Genomic DNA, 17,984 nt, shown 5'->3' with positions numbered 1-17,984 from the left:
CCCTCTATATTACTTCACTTGGTTATCTCAATGGCACTTAGCTCAGTGTGGCATATAGTAGGTACTTAATAAATTTTTTTAATTGATTATAATGGTATCCATAGTGCAAATGTTACCATCATTTCAGCTGGCATGGAGGAACTTAGAGGAAGAGTAAGTCAAAGAAACACCCATGAATAATCGGGTAATCATTGGGAATGCTTTCCCCCCCAGATTTCTGGTGACTTATACTAAGAAAGCCCCACAACTGACTGCGGAAGAGCTGATTGGCTACACCAAGAAAATGGCAGCCACTGCATCCGTATGCTGCCAGCTTAGTGAGGACAGGCAACTGGCCTGTGGAGAGAGTGCGGTGAGTGTCCAATTTGATTGTTCTGTCATCTCTGCTCAGATTTTCTTATTCCTGCAATAGATAAACAGCTAAATAATTATAATTTTCATTTAGAGGATTTTATGGTTGACAGAAATGGTAAAGCCAGAAAAACTTTGTCCAAGTTGCCTCACACATGAGGTACAAAGTCAAAACAAAAGTCAAAATCCCTGATCTGAATCTTTTGTAAGAAGTCCTGCTTTCAGTCCTTTTAGAATGCCTGATAGAAGCATTACTTTACTGACACATGCCCCTACATGTATACATAGGTTCTCATTAAGGAATAATAGTGTGGCCAAGAAAATATTAATTTCACGACCTATTTGTTTATATTCACCAAATATTTATTTGAACATTTGAAAGAAATCCTGTTTTATCTTGACAGAAGAAAAGTGGTCCCTGTGTTTTCAGTTATACTCATTTTCTTTTTTTCTCCTTTTGGACTTCAGTTCCTACTATCATATTTTTTCCCTTCCTTTTACAATTGTATTGGCTCCCTTGACATTAATTCTGAGATTCAGCAAGACACTCATTCTCGAGAGGCCTGTGATCTTCTATAATAATAATTAATAAGAATATGTAATCCCTTAAAGTTTGTAGAATACTTTATCTGATTGTATCCTTATAACAATCCCATGAAGTAGATGCTTTTAAAAAATCATAATTTTGCAGATGGGAACATTCAATCTGAGGGAACTCAAATTACTTTCCTAAGGTTACACATTTGATAATGTATCTGAATTAGAATCTGAACTCGGGTCTTCTTGATTCCAAGTTCAACACTATCACTATTCCACCTAGCTGTCTCAATTTAGAGATGCATAATCTCTTTATATATTAGCACTAATTTTATGAATATGCATTTATATGGAAAGACACAATTGATTGTTTCAATTACTCCTCAAGGTAAAGTGGGTTTCTTTTTCCTATTTATCTTTTCCTCCTTTCATCTGCCTCAAGCTGAAGAATTATTGCGTAGACCTCCATGCAGACTTCCATGACTGAAGGCACACTTTGGTTCATTATGTATTTAAAGCAAAGGTTTAATATTCTGTGAAAAGGCATAGGAGCATGAATGCAATTCTTTTCAATTCTGAAACATGCATAGTTCCCTGGCTTCCCAAAGGGATGGGGAAAGTCTTTTTAGAGCTCCATGAAAAGGAAGAAATAACCTTGATTTGCTTTCTTTAGAACATTTTACATATGAAAATCTCTAATTGTAATGAGAAGAATATATAATGATTGAATATAAGATATTATTTGAGTAATATAACAATAGTATCAGTTAAGTCCTTCAACTATTATTCTCAAGTTAGAAAAAAGGAGACTTTAAGATAAGGGTTCTTAATCTTTTATCCACAGAGAATCTTTTATCCACAGGGGAATGAGAATGATTGAGGGGAAAAAACCATACCCTTATTTTCAATAATCTTTAGCTGAAATTTAGTGTTTCCTTCAATTTCAAAAACATAAATCTGAAAAGGGCTCCACAGAGTTCACTAAACTATTAAAGGAGATCTATGATACAAACAAAGTGAAAAAGAAGCTCTTTGTTAGAAGGTTAAGTAATTTGCTTTATGGCCCACATTTTAAGAGGTTTGAAGTGGAATTTGCTCCCAGATCTCTGCTGACTCCAAGTACAAAGATGTTTACAGTATGCCACTCTCCCTCTCCATTATTTGGAAGTTCATTTTATAAAGCAGGATTATCTTAAAAGCAAAATCCATAATCATATAATCTCTACTACTAAAATGAAGGAAAATTAAGGTAATTCCAAAACATATGAAGTAATAGTGAGTATCATGGAATGGAAAGACATAAAGACATATCAAGAAATCTACATGACTTTTATTTAATTTCAACAGACATTTATTAAACAATATCTGTATATAGAGTATTACTCTAAGGATTGAGAATGATTAAAATTTAGATCAAACACAGGCCCTGGCCACATAGAACTTATAGTGTACTAATAGAAGAAATAAATAAATATATAAATATGCTACACATCTAGGTTTAATTTTTGGAAATTAAGTAAAAAGTTGAAATTTTGATTACAATTTTCTGGAAAATAACATTTTTTTCTCTCATTCCAGGCTGACCTTATTATTGGGCAGTTATGTGCAAGGCATGAAGCCCAGCCTATAAATGATGGTGTGGCCCATTGCTGTGATTTTTCCTATGCTCACAGAAGACCTTGTTTCAGCAACTTTGTGAAAGATGAAAAATATGTTCCTCCCCCATTCTCTTACGAACAATTCAAGTTCCAACAAGATCTTTGCCAGGCTCAGGGGGAAGAACTGCAAAAGAAGAAGCAAGAGTAAGCAACTACTAAGGGCTTTTATAGGAAAAAACCTTCAATAATGAAGATCAGTCTTCATGGATTTCTTTTATTGCCACTTAAAACTGTTATGCTTGTTAATGGAGCATTTGTCTTCCAAAGTGCTCAGAGATCCCATGTTTATATTTGTCCAGTCATCTTCATAGCATCCTGTGAGGACATCATTTTTGGGGTGGGAAAGGGAGTCAACTATGGTTCCTAGTATTCATATTGTTGCCTATTCTATACCAGGTCTAAAGATATGCATCCATCCTGCTATAGGGTATAGAGAAAGTGACTTGGTTTCTCGCTCTGGGTTCACAGTCAGTGCTGGGGGGTAGAGGGCCATATACCACCTCCTTCTACAAGGTTAAAGGAATGTCCTAACTAGTGCAAGAACATAGTAATATAGATAAGGAAGCTTAATCCTGGGGGACCCTACTATCATCATCAACATGACTCATTGAGCCCATGAAAGCCCTGTGCAAAGTACTAGGGAATAGTAAGGTGCATCAGTCATGGTTTTTGTCCTCAGAGATCCAAGTGGGAAGACAGAACCTCTGTCCACAGAATCAGGTTCACTCATGATAGTAATAATATGGATGGCACTCTAAGGTTTACAAACTGTGTCCCTCATACCTTCCTGGTGAGGTAGATGGTATAGAGCTGATACTTGACTGGCTGAATTTTGGAGTAAGAATAAAGGTAAAGTGACTCACTCAGGGTCATAAAACTAGTTTGGGCCAGCAGTGGCCTGCAGGCTGGGCCACCTAACCATCTACCACAGTATATAAAATTCCAGTCCTGCAGTCAGGAAGACTCCTCATGCTGGATTCAAATCTGGACTCGGACACTAGTTGTCTATCCCTGGGCAAGTCACTTAATGGTTTTTGCCTCCGTTTCCTCATCTGTAAAATGAGCTGGGAAAGGAAATGGAAAACAACTCCAGTATTTTTGCCAGGAAGAGTACAACTGGAATTACAAAAGTTAGACATGACTGAATACGACAACAAATTAGAATCCAAAGCCAGACTTGTTGATTCAAGATCCAGTTTGCTTTCTCCTATGCCAATGAATGATCTATTCAAATGCTTCTCTTGGAAGTCTTAAAGCACAGGGTATATAGACCATTAGTTGTAGTAGCTGTAGAGCGAATTAATTCTTTGTGAATGAACTAGAACCAAATGACTTGTGAAGTTTCTTGTAACTTTGAGATTTTATAACTATGATTTTAAGTGCTATGGCATTTTAAAGTAAAGGAATTGGAATGATTTGGGAAGATTTAACAGAGGAAATTGGACTTGAATTGGAGTCTTTCAGGTATGTGGAAATCTTAGAAGGGAAGGAAGGGCATTTCAGTTGAGAAAAAGATCAGGGCATCTGTCCCCCAAAGTGTTCATCTCCTGAAGCAGAGAGGATGAAGTTCAGACCAGAGTATGCAGGAACTTTTAAGCAATCAGTCAATTATAGTGAATACTTGACCAAGTCAGTGGCTTACTAAGTGTTATCTATACCCAAAGTAATCTCAATCCAGGTAAACTCAAAGTTACTGATTTAAGATCCAACATTAAACAGTGGCAGAAGAAAGCTGATGGTGCACAAATATAACCTACTATTATCTAGGGAAATTTCAGAAAGTGAAATAATTCCCACATATTGATGGACTTGTTTTGGTCATAGGTTTCTGATTAATCTTGTCAAGCAAAAGCCAAATATAACAGAGGAACAACTGAAAGCAGTCATTGCAGACTTCACAGGCCTATTGGAGAAGTGCTGCAAAGGAAAAGAGGAAGCCTGTTTTGAAGAAGAGGTATATGTGACTCTCTTTTATCCTTATAATGATTGGTTGAATGTTTTATGATTGCAGAACCGAGGGTATGACAGCAGCTCACTTTTTATGCCTTGTATTTTATTTTCAATTAAAACAAAGATTGGTGATTGTTTCTACAAATTCTCCCTTTGGAAAATTTAAAAAATAGGAGGAAAAAAGGAAAAATAAGAACAATTTTAAATGATCAATTACAGATGTCATTATCAGTATTACTTTGGTGTATCATGAGATAAATGTGTATATAATGTGCTTTGGTATATATACTTTCACAGTGGTTTATCATACACATCCCATAGAACATCTGTTCACCTTTTCACTCTCTGAACTGTCTCCATTATTTCAAACTGCTCTCACACTGGCAGGAATAGGTCCCCAAAGAAGAATCAGCTATGTTCAGACTCTCACCATTCTAGGGGTAACTTATTGAAGGACAATGCATTTTCCCCTATTTGTCTCTTTTGCTTTTGAGTCCCTTACAGAGGTGATTCATTTGGATCTTACACACAACTATTTATTTTCCAATAAGGCAAAAAACAAACAAACAAACCAAAAGCAACACCGATATTCATTTTGAATCCTATTGTCCCACCAATACCATCAGTTTTCAAGAAGAAAAATTGGCTGACATTTACAGTAATCTTATAGGATGCACATGAGGGAAGAAAATCCTCAGAGTAACTCATAATTCTGTGCTACAGGCTTTGATGGTCCATTCAGAAACATTCTCCAACTAGGAAAATCCTCCTTTCTTCTCAGAATGAAATAGTATTTTCAAATGTTTTCAACTTACAATTATACTTAAAAATATGTTGCCTTTTATTTTGGAAAGTTGTCCCCTTTAAGTTAGAAAATGAGAGTTCTCCAGACTGGATAACTCAGACCAGACTAGCCAATGATTCATTTAGCAAGATCTAGCCTTGGCCATTTATTACAAACAGAACTCCCAGCATAACAACTCTGGTTGCGTCTTTGGGCAAGGCAAGAAACCTAAACTTCACTCACCATATTTTGCATCATCCTATTAAGCAAAAATAGGTACGTTAACTCTTTTCATTTCTGCTTTTCCCTGTTATACCAGATGGGGGCAGAAAAGAGCAACAGGAATTTCTTACCCGCTTTCCCTCTCTTAAGCTCTAGGTGCTGCTAAAGGGTAATGGTTGGAACTTAAGCTTTCTTCCATTGTGCATCAATCTTTATCCAGCCAATCAGGAATTAGCGGCTGTAGTTTCTTGTTGATTATCCTGCAAATGGGAGCAACAAAACTGCTTTTCCCATTCCTTCAGTTTCTACACTATTACACATTTTTTTTTCTTACCTCTAAAGCCCCAATGCCTTAAATTAGAGTCTCCTGGGATTCATTTTTAACTTGTAAATGGAGTTATCTAGGTTAGATGGCTTTCTTAGGAGTCTATAGAAAAGAAAGATTAAGTGATAGTTAGCCACAACGGTAGGATCAAATGAAGGTTTTTTAGGGTTGAGGAAGACATGGACCTATTCATAATCTGCATGAAAAGGGAGGTGGGAGGTGGTACATGGGGACATTTTGAAAATATGCGTGTGTATGTGTGTGTGTGTGTGTATAAGAGAGAAAGAGAGAAAGAGACAGATACAAAGAGACACAGAAATGGACAAAGGCATAGAGAGACAGAGACAAAGAAAGAGAGAGAGAGAGAGAGAGAGAGAGAGAGAAACAGAGACAGAAATAGAGACACAGAGGGATCACAGAATGAGATAACAATGGCCACTTCTTATCTCCTCTCCTGAGTTGTTCCATTCATGCTGGAGTATTTGTTCTAGGACTAGTATCAAGCAGCAATCACCACCATTACATATTTGTCAGCCATTGTTAGTGATAAATTCCCAATTCGAATGGACAGCATGCATTCTTCCCAGCTAATAAAAATGAGGTAATCCACCAACTCAAACCACTCATTGTTCATTCCTATTCAGAAAGCACAGACCTGCTTTCTCACTTAGTCACATGAGAATCAACAGATTTAAAGATATTGGGACAAAAGAAAGAATGAAAATGTCATTGGCTGATAATATTGCCCCTAAGGAATGAGAAGCCTGTAAACTCTAGAAACTGGGCAGGGTTGTCGCACCATGGGGAGAGACAAGGGTCTAGACTGGATCCTCTTTTCTCTTTCATCTTCTTCATTCATTAATTTAATGATCATCTCTATGTAGATAATTTTTTTTCATCTATAGATACAGCTCTGTTCTCTCTTCTGAGTCCTAATCCTGTTTCATTAGGATGTACATAGAAATCTCCAACTTAGCATGCACCAAACTAAATGCATAATTTTTTCCCTTAAATCCTTCCCTTTTTTCAACTTTCCTATTATTATCAAGGGAATCACCTTCCTCCTAGACAACCGAACTTATGCATAAGTATCCTCTTGATATCCTCATTCTCATGTTTACCACTCATCCAATCTGTTGTCATCTTGTTATTTTTTTCTTCATAGTATCTTATTAAACATCCCCTTCTCTCCTCTGTATTTACCACCACTTTAGTGGACTTCTGAACTATTATAGAAGCTTTCTTGTGGTTTTGTCTGCACTTCAATCCACCTTCCACTAAGCTGCTAAAGTAATTTTCTGAAAATATAAGTCCAACCATGTTGCCCTTGACTCCCAACAAAATAAATTCCAGCTTCTCTCTTTGATCTCCATGATCAAATATAAAATCCTTTCATATGTAAAGCCTTTAACATCCTGAGCACTTCTTAGCTTAGATATTTACTTATACTTTACTTCCCTTGATGCACCTAACCTACATTGGCCCCGGAGCTATTGTTTTGCACATCACAGCCCATCTCTTGGCTTTATGGTCCTAATACCTGAGATTCTTTCCCTTCTTACCCCTTCTTCCTGACTTTCTGAAGACTCAGCTTTAATGGACTTTTCACCAGGCAGCCTTTTCTAGTTACCCCTGCTTTACTTTTGATTATTGTATTTTGTATCTATATATTTATTTACATGTTCTCTCTCTGCTTCAAATATAAACTCCTTGAGAGTAGAGAACTCATTTTTCCTTTCTTAGTATCCCAACTGTTATCATAATGGTAGACACATAATCTGTGTTTAATGAATGTTTGTGGATTTATTGATATAAAATGAGGAATCATATACTTTATACATCATAGAAGGTGATTTAAACTTAGGTATTTGTACCTCAGTTCATTTTTTTTTGATCCCACATTGTCAAATCTCATCTAAAAATGGTGGTTTTTATAAATTTTAAGTTTTTTAAAACTAATTCAAAGTTCTTTTTCTAGATATTCTCTATGAAAGTATTAATAGTTGACATCATTTAGCAGTTGTTATAACACTTTTTCTTTATGCAAAAGTACTTTTTAAGGTTCTTTCAGCAGAAAATTCTTTTCAAAAAGGCAGCACTTTAAAGATATATATATATATATATATATATATATATATACACATAAAGAAAAGCTCATTCATTTGAATTTTAAATTTGAATTTTGAATATTCATATAATTGAAAAGATATGCTAAACTTGATCTTTGTAAGTCTTTGGAGAAGGATTTGCTAAACAAATGAATACTGTAAATAGGATCATTATGGGGAAGGATATGTAAATGTTTATTTTTGCTTTAGGCAACAAATTTCTAGCTTTTCTGTAGAATACTTTCCTATAAAAAAGCATACTTTTTTTTTCAAGCATACTTGAAATTTCTAAGGTATTGGATTTGAAATCAGAACATACTGTTGAATTTAAAGCAGTTAGTAGGTATGTGATCTTAAGTAAGTCACTTTCCCTCCATTTTCTCAACTATAAAATAGAGGGACTGATCAAACTATAAGACTGTTTCCACTCCAGATCATTAAACCTTTTGTAATGCCTCAGTTTCCCTGCCTCAGTTTCCCTGAATTGTTCTGCCTCAGTTTTCCTAGTGACCATCCCTCCTTCCTGGCCATTAGGATTGAGAGAATGGCTGAAGCTCTGGCCATTCTCACATTCCAAAGAGTCATAAAACTCCAGATGGCTTATCTCAAATACCTAGATGAAACTTTCTATCTTTCTAGTCTCAGACTTCTCTCCTGCTCAACTATCTTCTTGACCTCCCACCTGTCAGAATTAAAAAGTTATGGTCCTTCCTGGAATTTCCACTCACCCAGTGCTCTACCTCCTTTTGCCTTTGGTTCCCTGATAGCTGGAGCCCTATAAAAGTTTCTGGAATTACTTGCTGATTACTGAATGCTTTGAGAGAAGAGTTCAATCCAGCTGGCTGGCTATGGCTAGTATGGCTTTGCTAGTCCAAATTTTCCACTATTAAAATATTAAAAATCCTAATCTCTATCTTGCCTCAGACATTTCAATTACATTTTGATGATTCTATGAAAATACTCAAAAATAATAAAGTGCATTTCTTTTAAAATAAAGCCTATAATTTATATATATATGTATGTATTAGGTGTATAGCCTTTATACATATATACATAAAACAGACCATAATTTATATATATGAATATATTCATATTTACAGTGTGTGTACACATATATGTGTGTGTATGTATGTGTGTCTGTGTGTATACACACACACACACATATATATATATATATATATATATATATATATAAATATAAAACATATGTTACTAATCAGACTTTAAAAGGTACACCTTAGGAGGTTTTATGAAATACAACTCATAGTAGTTGAACTGGAAATAAACTAGATGTTGTATAATCTAACACCTTTATTTTATGGAAGAAAAACGGGTCTCAGGGATTCTATGAGTTATGTAAAGTTACACAATTATTAAGGGTCAAGAATAGAGATTTAAACCCATATCTTTTGTTACTCGAAACCCTGCCTCAATTAGTCAAACATTTATTAAGCACTTATTATGGACTATGTATTGTATTAGGTGCTAGGGATATAAATATAAAGTAAGATAATCCCTACCCACATTACATTGTATATATGTACTAAAACATACCCAAATTTCTCTCTGTATACTTCAAAGGCAACATTTTCGGTCTTATATTTTTAACAAAACTACTTGTTCCTTTTTGATTGCTTTTGACAACATTTACTTTCTTTCTTTCCAGGGTCCAAAACTGATTTCAAAAACCCAAGAGGCTTTTTAAGCTACTTCAGGTAATTTCAGCTTTGGTAGTAAGGGAACCAGACAATAGAAAAGAAAACTCCTGTAGATCTACTCCAAATGTTAATTAGCCATCATTGGGAGACTCATTGTCATGTAGTGGATAGAGAGTTGGACTTGAAATTAGAAATATCCAAGTTCAAATACTATTTTCAATTCTAGTTGAGGGATCCTGGAAAAGTTACCTCACCTTTCTGATCCTTAGTTTCCTCATTTCTAAAATGAGGGAGTTGGAGTAGATGCTTCCTACTTCTAAATTCATTTTCTGTAGATAGACATAGAAACCAAATTATTCCCAGGGTGTTAAATATAATGAATTATCCTATTCCTTGTATCTCTAAGGGCATTGATCCTTAGATCCATTGAATCTTATTATTTAAAAGAAAATCTAGTCTAGAATCTATCAAATGCAATGAGAACTTATTCTTTTGATTGTTCTTGGTGGTTTTGATTTAAAAAAAATCTGTTGGGTTTTTCTTAATAGTTCAGAAAAAATTTTTTAAAAATCTTCCCAATATGCTTAGAGAAAAAAGAATAAGTTTCTACACTTGTATATCTGTTTGGTGATTATTATTTTGCTAAAGCTGTCCTTTTGTTGCAGGGGGAAGAGAAGAAGATAAAAAAGAAATCACTATGATATGCTATTTTTCCCTTTCTATCTTTCATGGTCATGATTATTTTAGTGGTTTTTTTCCATATGTTTAAAAAACAGCATTTTTTTTTCTTTCTGAAATTTCTGTATGGAAATAAAGCATTTCTCAAACTCTTCTCTTAGCCTGCTTTATTTAAAACAAACAAAAAAAAACACTACCCTTTATATTTATTTAGAGACAACTTTTTACCCTTGTTTTAATAGGTTCTCTTAGAATAAACATGACAGGACAGCATTGTGTTATTCATCAGGATGGTATTAGAATTTAAGAATAGATTTACAACAAGATAGCTGATTCTATAAACAATCACATATAGAAGGGACTGAAGCTGTGATTTCTTTGAAATTGGGGGGCTCTTAAATGTGGAAACTCTTTCTCAGACTGTGTTGGTACTTTTTTGTAACTTAGAATACTAAAGAGGTATGGAGGACATCGAATAGGTACGTGATCTATCCTGAGGATTCCTTGCAGTTAAGTCAGGACTAATTTAGATAGCATTGTAGAAATTTCAGCGGTTCTCCTAGTTGCACCAGCACAGGCAAAAAGGACAGCAGGAAGCTGGCAGGAGGTCCTGGTCACATTACTTGTCAGAATGGGGAAGTTTCAAATGCAACATTAATAAAATTATCCAAAAGTTCCCCTGGATGGGGAACTGACAGAGTGTCAATGGTTGAAGAGATAACATGATGTAGAATTGGTTAAAGTGTAGTCAAGAAGACCTGGCTTCAAATCTTGTTTCTGATATTTACTAATTATCTGATTCTGAACAAGTCACTTCAGCCTCAGTTTCCCTATATGTAAAATGATAGAGTTGGACTTGATGGCTTCTAATGAACTTTTTAGATCCAAAGCTAAGATCCCAAGTCTAATGGCAAGGAGGTGGGGAGAGGGGGCAGGTCTCCTACACCATTTTCTCCCTTCCTGCCATTTGAGCAGTCATCACACAACTTTTAAAAAGACTGCTAACCATACTATATTTATTGAAATGGGCTCCTTTCCCTGCATTGGTTCAAAAACTTTAAATAGGCGTCTCAGTGACAGACACCCCTTGGGTTCCTGTTCTGGTGCAATATGATTGCCTCAAATTTAACCTTAAAGACAAATCATAAGGATGCAGTTGAGTGAACCAAATGAAATTTCCTTTTTCAACTACACTGTTTAGTATTTCCCATTTGCCTTCCTGTTCCATGACTGTCTCAAACATTTTGATGATTCTGAATATAAAAGTTATAATAATAGAGTTTATGATTTGGTCTATCACACTGAGATACAATAACTTGCTATACTTTAGGAGACTATTATTGATATCATTGCTGTTATTACTATTATATCACAAAATAGTTACCATCAATGAAGTCAGTGCAAACTTTAAAAAGCCAGAAATCCCAAACTACAATTTAGTTTTTAAAATGTGTAGGGACTATCTATGGAAAATGTGTCAGAGTAGACCTGGCCTTCTGACAAAAGTTTTGGGAAACCAGTGACTCCTTGTTGTCCCTCACTCCCCATGATAGAAGAGGATATATCTATGTGTGTGTCGGGGCGAGGGGGGGAGAGGGGGGCAGAACGGTGTGGGTGGACACCTGTATTAGAGATGACTGGAGAATGAGCCAGGAAGTTACTATCTCAATAGTTTTTTAAAATAAAGGACAAAGTTTCATGTTTCTCTTCTATTTCACGTTCATTTAGGTGAGATCTTAGTTATGAATTATACCTAAATTTTATCTAGATTTCCCCTGAAATTCCATGGTGGGATTCTGGTGAGCTCTTAAAAAATATGAGAAAAAGCCCACATTCCTTATAGTAGAAATAAGGTTCTTCCAAGGCTAATCCCAAGATAGAAACTTTTTGAAAAAGAGTGCCCCTGGGATTGCCAGTGCCATGTAAGAGGAATGAGTGACACTGAGGAAGTTGCCTCTTGAATTTTTATAAAACACTACAAAAATAACAAGGATTAGGGAAAATTACTACACTTTCCCCTGCAGTTACAAAATTTGAAGTCTTATTTTTGGCAAATCAGCCAAAGTACACTTGGAAAGTACAAATACACACCACAATTATCCAAAAATCATTAGCACTTAAAAGGAATGGAGTGATTATCCCAACATTACATGTACTATACACAATAAATACACACTAATAATACATGTAATAGAGGTAATCATTACATGGTACTATACACAATAAATACACACTAATAATACATATAATGGATGTAGCAAAATATAGAGCGTCCCTTGACATGGTACTTTAGTGATGAAATATTTAAATTACCTGCAGGACATAGTACATGTATATCCTAATGGTACATACAGTAGTAGTAATAGTAGAAGTAGTAGTGGTGGTGGTAATAGTAGTAGTTGTAGTAGTAATAGTAGAAGTAGTGGTGGTGGTGGGGGGGGTGTAATGGTAGTATAAATGTCAAATTTATACTACAAATACTTGATTTATCTTCACAAAATCCCAGTAATAAGTGCCATTGTTATCCCCATTTTACAGATGAAGAAATGGAAGTAAACAGAAACCAAGTGACTTGTCCTGAGTCACACAGCTAGTAATCGTATGAGACACGATTTAGATTCAGGTCTTCCTATCTTCAGACCTGTCACTCTATTCATTGTGCCACATAGCTTCCTCAGACAATAGTAGTAACAATTATAATACTCAGCGTTTATTTTGTGTTTTACAAATATCTAATTTTATTCTCCAACCCTGGTGGGTTTATTATCCCTAATTTACAGATGCAGAAACTGAAGCAGACACAGGCTGCCCAGGGTCAGACAGCTAGTTAGAGTTTGAACCTGACTCCAGGAACATTGCACACATCCAGCTGCCTGGATGATGCACCAGAAAATAAACATAGTCAGAAAAAATTCAAAGATAGCAGGTGTTAGTATTCCCAGACATTTGACAAACGTGCATGAATGTGAGCATGTATGTACCTAACATATAGAACCACTGCTAGATTCAGAAGGTTTTGTTTCTGTGTTCTTTCCATCTCCACAAAGGGACTCCTTGTAACATTTGACCCATGCAAAGAATCTGGGTTCAGTCCTGACCATTTAAAGAAGGATCAAACTTTTTCCTCTCAAACATTTTGGTTCTTTATACTCACATTATGAAAACCTTGGGGAAATTGTTTAAAGTTGTTAATCTTTCATTCACATTCTATCAATTCAAAATGATAGTGTGTTGGGGATTCTCTAGGTAGAATGTGGATAAAGTACAGGATAGCTACTTACTTTCTCTAAAGAAAAGACCCATGAGTATGCATTTATAAAATACTTAACACAGAACATAGTCACATTGAATTACTGTTAGACTCTCCCAGAAAGTTGAAAGTTAAATTTCAAAGCGTGAAACAAAACAGTTTGTAGGGCTGACCAAATAATTCCCTAAAATTTCTTTTTGGCAAGCTAATCCAGGAGTGGTTCTCCTCAACTTGTCAGTGATCTTCCCTGATGCAGAAACCCTCCTTACATCCCCCAGGATGTCTTAAACTCATAGGGTGGCCTCCAGTGCTAGGCAAGTTCATCTCAGGATCATCATATTTAGGAAATGAATGAAACAGAAAAAAATAGACAGGGGTTGCAGGTCATTATTTCTCCCCTATACCCTGACAAGAAATATTTTGAGAGAGAGAGAGAGAGTTTTCATATGGAAGAATTGAAGAGAAAAAATTGGGAGTAGGGTTATTAATTTTATTAGCATATAATGGGGCTTAGAAAGTTCTATTTCCAGCAAAGTGGGGGAAAAGATCGAAACAAGCCCTGTGCTAAGTGCTTTATTAAAATCTCATTTGATCTTCAAACAAATCCCAGGAGTTAGGTGCAATTATTATCTATATTTTACAATTGAGAAAACTGAGATAAAAAGAGGTTGAGTCATTTGCTAAGGGACACAGTCAGTAACTGTTTGATGTCAGATTTGGACTTAGGTCTTCCTGGCTTTCTGCCCAAAAGGCAGCTGGTGATTCAGTGGATAGAGTGATGATCTAGAGTCAGTAAGCCCCAAATGCAAATCTAGTCCTACTTATTTTCTAGCTGTGTGACCTTGAGAAAATCAGTTAACCTCTGATTACCTGATAAAATGGCTCCTGGAGAAGGAAATGGCAAACAACTCCAAGTATTCTTGCCAAGAAAATCCCAAATGGGATCAAGACATGATCCAGTCAGACATGACTGGAACAACTGGACAATAACAGCAATAACTTCCTGCCTCCAGGTCCTAGCATTCTATGGTAACTTATCAACCTTACCTCAAATTGAGAAGAGACAGTTGAAACAGAGGGAGAAGTCTTATCCCAAAGAAAGCACTGCTCTTGCCTAGAATTTTAGTTGTGGAGATTCCAGCAGTACAAAAACAATTTACAGAAGCTGGGAAGTAAGGTGAGCCTTCTATAAGTTCAGGTTCAGGGATATAGCAAAAAAGTTCAATACATAAAAAAAAAAATCAGAAAATATACCTATTATTCCACACTTGTGAACCTTTCACCCCTACAAAAGAGTAGGACCAGACTGTCTTCTCATATTTCTGCTTAACATATGTGTTTACTTTTTGTAATTTTATAAGATACACATTTTATTGTTTTATGATTGTTCTGTGAATTTCGTGTGAAGATTGTTTGCTTGCATCAGCTTATATAAATCTTTCCATATTTCTCTGTTGTTATCATATTTGTTTTTTTTCTTACAACATAGTGATACTCTGTTCCATTAATATATCAATATTTGTTTAGTTATTCTCTGATGAGTTGGTTCTTATAGGAAGAAATGGACTCAATGAAACAAAAGTACTTCATTCCAGGAATATTTGAGAGCCAGTGCAACGTCATGAAGACAGGAGATGGAGTGTTGTATATGAGAAACAGAGTGAAGACCAGTTTGACTGGATTGTAGAATGCAGGAAGGGGAATAATGTTTAATGAGCCTATATAATCAGGTTGGGGACAAGTTGTATAGAACTGTAAATAATAAACAGTATTTTTTATTTTATCCACAAGGCAAATTAATTAACATTAATCAGAATATTTATGCAGTAAGATAAAATTAAGAATTATTCAAAAATCATTTTGGTGCTTAGTTGTTTCAGTCATATCCATGATCCCATTTGGAGTTTTCTTGGCAAAGATATTGGAGTGTTTTGCCATTTCCTTCTTTAGCTCATTTTACAAATGAGGAAATGAAGTAAACAGGGTTCACGCAGCTAAATAGTGTTTGAGTCTAGATTTGAACTCAGGAAGATGGAGGTTTTTTTTTTTTTTCACTCCAATTCCAGCACAATATCTACTATACCAAACCAGCTGCTTTTTAAAAGCATGATAATCCATTTATAGGTATCAGAGAGGTCCTAGAGTGAGATGCTCTCATACTTGCTACTGATCCAAATTAACTGGACCTTCATTTCCTCCTAAGTGCCCATTGATGCCTCAATCTCATTGTGGTCAAAATATAAATAGTACCACCATCTTTCCCCTATTCATTTACTCTGAATATTCTTCACCATTCTTCCTGAAAGATGGTGTACAGAACTAAATACAGAACTCCAAGTGTAGTCAAACACAGTAGAGATTGGGTATTGGAGGGAATTGAGAAGGAAGAGTAAGGAAAACAAAGATACTTCTGAATTTTCAAGTCTGCCTGGGTTTAATAAACCAATAGAGAAGTTAAAAGGAAAAACGGATTTTTGGGGAAAGATGGGCAAAATAGATAGTATGCTAAAAGTCAAATTTAAAAAAACCCTCATCTTCCTGCACTTAATATGCCAACAAATTTGGAAAACACAGCAGTGGCCCCTAGATAGGAAAAGGACAATACTAAAGAAAGACAATGCCAAGGATTGCTCAAATTATTAAACCATTATGTTTTTTTCACATGCCAACAAGGTTATATTTAAGATTCTATAATCTAGACTTTAGCAATATATGAACTGAAAATTACCAGAAGAGCAGGTTCATTTTTGAAAAGGCCGAGGATCCAGAGACCAAATTGCCAACATTTATTAGATTGAGCAAGAGAGTTCCAAAGAAAACATCTACTTCTGTTCATTGACTACATTAAAGCTTTTAACTGTGTGAATCACAACAAAATGTTGCAAGTCCTCAAAGAAATGGGAGGACCAGATCATCTTACTCGTCTCTTGAGAAACCTGTATATAGGCTAAGAAGCAATCATCAAAACTGAACATGGAACAACTGATTGCTTTTAATACTGGGAAAGGAATACTGTATATACATTCACCTCATTTATTTAGCTTATATGCAGAGTACATCATGTAAAATGCCAGGCTGTATGAATTAAAGACTGGAATTAAGTTTGGAGAAATAGCAACAATCTCAAATATAGACGAGATCACTATGATGGCAGAAAATGAAGAAGAATCAAGAAACCTCTTGATGACAGTGAAAGAAAAGAGTGTAAAAACTGACTTGAAGCTTAACATAAAAAATAAAAAAAAAAAATAAACAAACAGATCTTCGCAACTGGCCCCATAAACTTACTGGCAAATAGAGGGAGAAGAAATGGAAGCTGTGTCAGATTTCTTGGACTCAAAGATCATTGCAGACTGCAATCATGAAATTAAAATATTTGCCTTTTGGAAGGAAAATTATGGCAAATCTGGACACATATTCTAAAAACAAAGATATATTGCCTTACTGACCAAGGTCCATATAGTTAAAACTGTTTTGTTTTGTTTTTTGCAGTGGCAATGCATGGCTTTGAGAGTTGGATTACAAAAAAATCAGAGCACTGTAGATTCAATTTTCAAGTTGTGGTGCTAGAGAAGATAGTTGAGAGTCCCTTGGATAGCCAGGAAATCAAATCAGTCAATACCTAAAGAAATTAATTCAGACTATTCATTGGAGGTCAAATATCAAAGCTGAAACTTAAGTATTATGACCACATAGTGAGAAGACATGGAAAAGACCGGATTTGGGAAAGATTGAAGGCGAAAGGAAAAGGAAGCAGCAAAGCATGAGATGGATAGATAGTGACATGAAAGTGATGAATATAGCTTGGACAGACTTTAGGAGATAGTAGAGAATAGAAGTGGCTGGTATATTATGGTCCATATACTCATGAAGAGTTGGACATGACTGAATGACTGAACAATGACAACAGTTGTTCCAGACTTCAAGATAATTATTATTTTTTTTTTTTTGCAGAAAATCAAGTTAAATGACTTGTTCCAGACAGCTAGTGTCTACAGTTGGATTTGAATTCAGTTCCTCCTGTCTTCAGGGCTCGTGCTCTATTCATTATGCCACTTACTACCCTGCCAAGATAATTTTGGATCCAACTTTTCCATCCTATGTGTCAATCATTTCTCTATACTTGGTACCATTTACAAATCTGGTAAGCATTTTCCTAATGCCAAAGCCTCACCAGAATATATCCTTGGGGCAAAGAAAACAAAGAAAATCCAATTTTCAATGTTTTTCCAATAGTCTCTTGACATGAAAATGAAGAGTGTATATTACTTAGCATGGCACTTGAGATCTTCCATATCCTCAATTCAAACTGTCTTTCTGAGCTTATATAATGAGAATGTTCTGGCTTCATTTACTCAACATTATGCTCACTTCACATTACTTCTCTTCATGCATTCTATATCTAAGAAGCTATTAGATGTGCCCTATATTATCTTGCAATTCCCTGCATTTTCATGGATCTT

General features: G+C 35.4%; 1 protein-coding gene across 1 annotated transcript in view; it reads left to right on the top strand.

The window, feature by feature from the left end:
- The window catches only part of AFP (alpha fetoprotein), a 33,643-nt gene extending 23,217 nt beyond the window's left edge, over nucleotides 1–10,426 (top strand). Inside the window, exons 11-15 of the mRNA XM_003772848.3 lie at nucleotides 214–352; nucleotides 2,467–2,690; nucleotides 4,371–4,500; nucleotides 9,602–9,650; nucleotides 10,259–10,426. Of these exons, the coding sequence (XP_003772896.1) occupies nucleotides 214–352; nucleotides 2,467–2,690; nucleotides 4,371–4,500; nucleotides 9,602–9,640 (532 nt within the window). The 3' untranslated portion in view covers nucleotides 9,641–9,650; nucleotides 10,259–10,426. The remainder of the gene's footprint in view (nucleotides 1–213; nucleotides 353–2,466; nucleotides 2,691–4,370; nucleotides 4,501–9,601; nucleotides 9,651–10,258) is intronic.
- The last annotated feature ends 7,558 nt before the right edge of the window (nucleotides 10,427–17,984 follow it).

The sequence above is a fragment of the Sarcophilus harrisii genome, chromosome 6, assembly GCF_902635505.1.
Source record: "Sarcophilus harrisii chromosome 6, mSarHar1.11, whole genome shotgun sequence".
Lineage (NCBI taxonomy): Eukaryota > Metazoa > Chordata > Mammalia > Dasyuromorphia > Dasyuridae > Sarcophilus > Sarcophilus harrisii.
The sequence above is the reverse complement of the archived record's forward strand: the minus strand, read 5'-3'. Positions and strand labels throughout refer to the sequence as shown.